The sequence below is a fragment of the Capsicum annuum genome, chromosome 3, assembly GCF_002878395.1.
Source record: "Capsicum annuum cultivar UCD-10X-F1 chromosome 3, UCD10Xv1.1, whole genome shotgun sequence".
In the NCBI taxonomy this organism is placed as follows: Eukaryota; Viridiplantae; Streptophyta; class Magnoliopsida; order Solanales; family Solanaceae; genus Capsicum; species Capsicum annuum.
In genome coordinates, this window is record NC_061113.1 from 168,575,093 (window position 1) to 168,582,841 (window position 7,749).

The 7,749-nt window shown below is 35.4% G+C and overlaps 1 protein-coding gene across 1 annotated transcript; it reads left to right on the forward strand.

Annotated features, from left to right (window-relative positions):
- Positions 1-5,028: 5,028 nt before the first annotated feature.
- LOC107852259 lies at positions 5,029-5,873 on the forward strand. Its single transcript, XM_016697323.1, has 2 exons — positions 5,029-5,253; positions 5,481-5,873. Exons 1-2 carry the CDS (start codon positions 5,029-5,031, stop codon positions 5,871-5,873), a joined length of 618 nt encoding a protein of 205 aa, XP_016552809.1.
- Positions 5,874-7,749: the final 1,876 nt, after the last annotated feature.

A 7,749-nucleotide genomic window follows, 5' to 3' on the forward strand; every position in this document is an offset into this window, starting at 1 on the left:
GGAAAGAAGTAGATTGGGCTAAAGTGTGGGCGATGGGGAGTGAGGCTTGAAATTTTTTTTAAAATTTATTTATTAAAAAGATAAATTTTTTTATAATGTATGTCTTTTATATATAACAATTAGGAATTGGTATGTGACAATTATTTTATTTCTTAAGATTAAGACTGATTGAAAACTGAGGTAATAATACCACCTCAGAACTGTTCAATGGGTAATAGGACACCCACAAGCTTTAGGGAAAAGGGCATAAATGACTATTCGATGGAAATTAATTTCAAACAAATGACCCAAGTATTTATATTCTCATATTTTAGCCACACCACTTTTGCTGGCCATTTGCCCACTTTCGTTTCTCTTTTGTTTACTTTTTGTTGTTTTCTCATTGTAGTTTTTTGTTTTGCTAGTTTTATTTTCTCTTTTTTCTTTCCTTTTTCTGGTTATGCTCATTAAAAAAAATGATCTCCTATTATATCTTTAATTCTTTCAATAAATTAATCAAATAAAATTTTGTAATGTTTTTAAGCAATCAAATATAAATTTAAAATTTGTAATTGCCACTCCTTTTTATCAATCAAATAAAAAACTGTAATTTTTATTTGTTCTATAAATATAACATATTTCATATAACAGTGATACATATACATATATTATACATCAATGATACAATTTTTGTGCACATCTTATATAAACAGATATTCCATATAATAATGATACAATTTCTATACATATCATATACAACAGAAATATTCTCTACAATATTTATACAATTTATGTACACATCCTATACATATCACTTTTATATACAATTTATATATAAATCTTATATAGAGACATATTTTATACAATAATTATAGAGAATCTATACACATTTTCTATATCCTTTAGCTAAAATTAAAGAAGAAGAGAAATTAATAGCATCAACAATGAAATTAGGATCAAATTTAAATCCTATACCAACTAACTTCGAAATACCTTTAGTTTTGCGATTTCGCTTCATCACATAACCAATGCGGAAGTAGTGAGTAAGAGGAAAATTTGTCCAGAAAAAGTTTGTGTAAGAACAATAAAGTGTTTTCGAATAATTTTACAAATTGATGTTCTTCAACGATTTTAGAATGTCAAAGTTAAACTTCTAAAGGTAATATATTTTGTTCAACAATGAATTCCAATCGCTGTTACAAGGGCACTCCAAAAGAAAGAAAGAATAAAGAATGTCAATGAGAAAAAAGAAAGTTCACAAATTTTTAAAAATTCAAAAGAACAAAACCTAGAATTTACACGTAATGTAAGTATGTTGTCTAATATTATACAAAAATGAGAAGAAATTTCAACTGAAGACTTCTTCAAAATAATTTCAATCACAATCCACATTTAAAATAAGTGAAAATTAAATAAATTATTCAAGAATTTAACTCAGCCAATCAAATCCAGATGAAAAAAATAAAGAATTAGAGGGAAAGAAATAGAATTTATGTTGGGTTATTTTCTATAAAGAATTGGAGTAAGATAGAAAGAAAAACAGTTATGAGGTTAGAAAAATATAAAAAATGAAAAGTATAATGATAGAAAAAAAAACAAATGATACTATTTAGGCTAATTTTATGAAATTTGAGATATATTTACTAATGACTATAAATTGAAAATAAAAGGTCGATAGTCCATGTTATGCCAACTAGGCCAATCTTGGGCCATTTGTTTAATAACTGATCAACTCATGTTTTTTCTCAAACTTTAAGTTCTTTTTACAAAGGTAAAAAGACACCAAGTGGCCTACCGCAAAAGAAATGACCTATGTTTAGGCCAGTTGATATTTGATGGCCAGTCGGCCATACTGATTTCTAAAAATAGCCATTTTCTATCCTTTTCCAATTTGGGCCTGGCATTTTTTGTTAAATATTGTAGTGTTTTACTTTTTTTGTTTTAAAGAAATAGCTAAATACAATTATATAAAAACTGTATAGTTATTATATAAAATACTTATATGTATAAGATATATGTAGAAACTATATAAGATATGTATAGAAACTGTATAATTGTTACATAAAATATGTTTATAGGATGTGTATAGAAACTTTATAATTGTTGTATAGAATATGTATTTGTATATGATGCTTATAAAAATTATACCATTATTGTATAAAATATGTATATGAATAATTATTGCAGCTAAAGCTCGTATAGGATGTGTATAAAAATAATATAATTATTGTTATAAATGTATAGAAGTTGTATAAATTGTATAAAATATATATATGCACATACGATCTCTCTCTAATGTTCCCTCTCGTTAACGTCTCTCTTGATGTGATTTTCTCCCACACTATCGATGCGGTTGGCTTAGTATCACTGGCGACAGGTAAGTTCTTACCTCTCCTTCATTCTCTCCCATCTGTCTTTCTCTCTCTCTCTCTTTTCCTTTCACTCTCTCTTATCCTTTTTCTTTTCTTTCTGAGTTTTGAGCTCACTGCCCAGGGAACGACTTTGGTAATGAGCCATGAAGACTCTATACGACTTGTATAGTGTCACCCATGATCAAACCAGTGTTGGTTGTCTAAGTTTCTATCCTAATCATGATTGGTACCTAATGAGTCGTAAGGTGAGGTTACGAGTCGTAGGGTAGGACTCGTGACCAAACCAGTGAGATAGCCCAAAGTTGTTGTCTTGGTAACGAGTATGACTCTACGAATCATAAGGTCTTGTCATGAGTTGTAGGGTGTGACTCATGACCAAACCAATAAGGGTGCCTTGAGTCACTACCCAAATAATGAGTCTAGACAGCGACTTGTACTCAGTTTTCATGAGTCGTGACATAACCCATAATGATTAGCAATAGTTTTTCTTTATTTTAATTGGGGGCACTTTGGTCATTTCCCTCTTTCCCCAATTAAAACCCACGACTATAAAAAAACTAAAGAGGGTTATTTTTATCACTTTAATAATCATAAACTACTCTCTACTCACTCAAATTCCCCAAGTTAAGAACAACTAAAGTTTCTCAAGGTTTATCATCTTGGGCTCTAAGATTGGTTTCTTCTCTGTAACTCTTGATATCTCAAGCATGTATCTCTCCCTAAACTTGTATTTTTATTATATAATGCAATGGATTTATTTTTCTATGGTATTAATGTTTGATTTTAAATAAAGGGTTGAGGGTTTTGGATGGTAATTGTTTAAATAATTTTCCCATGGATTTGAATTGGTTATCTATGATTTATCTTGTGGTTATGAACTAAATATATGCATGGGTATGGGAATAAGAAAGGGTAATATGGGTTTTCCTAACTTTATGGCTAAAATGGTTTGGAATTGGCTTTACCCCAACCCAACTTGTGTAATTGGTTTTGAAAATATGGATGCTTGTATAATTGAACTCACTTTTGGAATGTTACATTCCATAAAAGGTTAATGAAACTTAAAATAGTTTTTAAAAGGCCTCGGTGGCCATATTGGTTTTCAATTGGAGAACTTTGGAGCCATTTTGGCTAAATAGTTTTGGAAATGACATAATGGAATTGGCTTGAAAGTTAGATATTTGGTACAACGATATTAATGATAAATGCCTACTTAAAAGACTCCTTGATTAATGGATAGTGATGTGTAAATGGTTTTAATTTGGGCTTAAAGAGGATTATTTAGCTCGTCGTGGAAGGTGGAGATCCTGGAGGGACCGATACTGGAAACTATATTTACCAGCATTGGGGCCTTGATGGTTGTGTACATAGTTCACACTTTATATATCTATATTCTTAGAATAGTTGGAGCCTTAGTGGCTCTAGCCCTTCCGCGAATTTCTCTAAATAATGCGGCTAACATGCACTAAGGCCCTTTTGTGGGGGGACCGGACCCATATATCCCGTGGATGTTTTTAGGGTGATTAGAGCCATACAGTCCAGGTTAATCGTTTTGAAGTCATTGTTAAACCTTGTTCCATGTCCTATCACTATGTATATATGTATATTTGCTTGTATGTGAACATGTACATTGAATTTGGATTGATTTTGAAATGATATTAGTTAATCCCTTATCCTAAGTTACATGTTAGCGCTGACCTGCTAACCATCCAAGGATTCTACATTGTTTCATAACATAAGGTTTGAAGATACTTCTTTTAGCCCGTGCAACTTTAGGTGGTCCGATTGGTCCGCGGTGAAGTGGTGAGCTTCCATCCTTTAGAAAGCTTAATCATTTCATCGATTCATTCCATATTTTAGAATTAAAGAGTTCACATTAACGTTATCATTGTCATTGTCATTTTCGCTATCCGGATCGGGGATATGTCCTGACTTAGGTTGATGTTTGGCTTTCTTAGAGTTTTTTGTGGATAGCAAAGTATGGGTGGATTATGTTATGGATTCTTAGATTTCTCTTGTTATTTGATTTATCTATCTTGTTATATGTTTGGGACTTAGTTCTATCTTGTTATATATTCAGAATTCATCCACTACTAGTTATATTATTTTTCTGGTTAGTAGGTTAATGGCGGTGGTCTTCGGTACTTGGCGGACTTGAGATACTCATCATAACTAGGACCTGGTTCAGGTCGTGATAGGACATGTCCGAGGAGGTTGTGATCTGGTGTAGGATCAGGTTTAGGGGGAGGGGGAGGGCTAAGCGTGATGAGAAAGTTGATAGGTTGAGGGTAGGATCTTGGTATAGGGACCCTTCATGGTAAGTCCATAAAGCTTGTGAAGATTCTTAGAAAGAGAAGGATCAATATTGTGTGTGTCCAAGAGACCAAATGGGTAGGTTCTAATGCTAGGGAAGTTGTGGTACTCAGAAAGAAACATGCATAGGAATGGGAGAGGTATCGCAGCAGACGAAGAGCTTAGGGGGAAGGTAGTGACGGTTAAGAGGGTCAGTGATAGGTTGATGACGATTAAGTTGGTCTTTGAAGGGTATACCCTTAACATATGTAATGTCTCGGGTGGACTTGGCCGAGAAGGATAAGAAGAGATTTTGGGAGGTTTTGGATGAGGTAGTGAGAAGATTTTCATTGGAGGGGACGTCAATGGACACATTGGGTCATTAATGAGAGGATATGACAATGTGCATGGAGGCTTTGATTTCAGGGATAAGAATGAAGAGGGAGCTGCTTTTTTGGATTTTGTGAGGGCCTTTGGGTTGGTGGTAGTAAATTTTAACTTCTCGAAGAAGGTGGATCACCTTATTACCTTTTGGTGTGCGATTGCCAAGACTCAGATTGACTTCTTATTGCTTAGGAAGGGGAATAGAGCGATGTGTAAGGACTGTGAGGTCATTTCTGGAGAGAATTTTTCGACCTAGCACAGCTTCTAGTGATGGATTTTGATATTATAAAGGGAAAGAAAATGAGGGCCGGGGAGGTTGATGGATTTTGATATTATAAAGGGAAAGAAAATGAGGGTCGGGGAGGTTGACACAAAATTAAGTAGGGTGGCTTGACTCTGGTTAGTACGCTAAAGATGGGTGAGAAGTTAGCAGCATTGGTGTGTGGAACTTAGGGGGATGTAGATACTACATGGGATAGGGTTGTCAGTTGCATTAAGGAGATAGCTAGAGAGAGGCTGGGTGTATCGAGGGGTCGGTCTGGTAAGAACCGGAGGGACTGGTGGTGGAACAGAGAAGTTAAGAAGAAGGTGGAGATTAAGACGGCAATTTATACTAAGTTGGTTGAGATTAAGGATAAAAAGGAGAAGCGGACGAACATGGAGGAGTACAAGGTATCTAGGAAGGAAGCTAAGCTTGCGGTTACGATAGCTAAAACAACTTTTGAGAGATTGTATACGACATTACAAAAGAGAGATGAGGAGAAGAGGTTGTATTCTAAAGATACGGAGCGGAGGGACCGTGACCTTGACCAAGTGAGTGCATCAAGGGGGAGGATGACAAAGTAATGGTGGATGACGTGCATAAGAGAAGGTAGAAGGTGTATTGCTATAGACTCTTGAATGATAAAGGGGACAAGGACCTTGAGCTAGGGAAGCTAGAGTACTCTGAGGGGTGTCGTGATTTTGGTTATTGTAGACATATTAAGGTTGAGAAGGCCTTTAAAGGTACTCGTAGGATGCGTAGGGGTAGGGCCATGGGGCCGGAAGAGACCCCGGTAGAGTTTTGGAAGTATTCTGGCAGGGCAGTTTTGAGGTAGCTGGTCGAATTATTTAATGGCATTTTCAAGACTGGAAAGATGCCTGAGGTTTGGAGATGGAGTACGATGATTCCTCTTTACAATGACACGCCCTGAAACCGGGCCATGTCATTTGGGCACCTCAAACCTAGATGAACCAAAGGTTGCCCCGATAACCCATCACAATCATCACATCAATCACAAGGGTCCGATGAATCTCGACCGTATAATGAGATAGCGGAAAACATACTAAAATTCATAACTTAAACATGTCTAAACACTTCATTAGATTCATCAACTAACTAATATACCCAAGTCCACAGCCATCCATAATACCTCTATACAAATCAAAGTTTAGAAATGTATATGTCGGTACAAGCCCCCGACAATAGCCAAACCAAGTCCAAATAAGACTAAATCTAAAGATAAGAGACCAAGAAAGAATGTCTTCTGAAGTGAGGAAGCTCACTACTCCCAAGTCAATGCACGAACCACTTCAATTGCCCAATCATTATGCAGGAAGAGAAGAAGATGCTTTGACTCCTATATCGCGTTGGGACATAGCGTTTGGAGACGGATAGCAGTTGGAACGCTAGAATGTAACTCAAGGATAAGAATAAAATAGCATCATCATTTGACAACAAGTCAAGATATATCATATTTAATCACATTCATAACCTTATCCATACATGTAAGCATATCACATGCTAACCAAAGGGGCAAGTCTTATCAACACTTTGGAAGCACTCATTCATCATACATACAATGGAGGACTCCAACCTTCCATACTTACAGATTCAAGCATCTCTCATTAGGTATAGGACTTTAACCATATTCACATATCATCAAGTAAGGGACTCTAACCACACACATATCCATTTAAGTGAGGGACTCCAACCACATACAAATCTATTCAAATGAGGGACTCTAACCACTCACCCACATTCATATAAGTGAAGAACTCTAACCAATCACACACATTCATTCAAGCAAGGGACTCTAACCACATGCTCACATATTTGGCAAGGGACTCTAACCTCATGCCATATTAGATAGGGGACTCTAACCCCAAGCCAATTCATTTGGCGAGGCACTTCGACCTCATGAGATCTTACTATGCAACGGAGTTTAACCACAAGCGATTTCATTAGGCAAGGGACATTAACCTCAAACCATCACGACTATTATTAGTCGACATTGGGACTATAACCCTTTATCCTTGCATCCACATACATTCAATTCTACACATAAGGACTTTAACTCATTTAGCCAATTTAACACAATACATGACCACATGGTCCTTATGGGAGCCTTCATTGTTCAACCATTTCAATAGGCCAATGCCTTAATTCAACTCATTATACAATTCAAACTATGGTCCTCAAGACCCTTTCGAGCCATTCACACTTCATTAGCAATTCTATACCATAATTTACTTCAACATACAATTCATGTTCATTTTTACGTTAGGGACTTTAACCCTCTTCTTATTTATTAAACCATCGAGGACATCAATTACATAATACATGGATTATTTTACCTTCACAATATCATTTATCAAGTATTCATACATATTGGTCCATTTCCCTAGTTCAAAACTTCATCATCATATAACTAGACATATCACTTAGACATTTTCACAAACA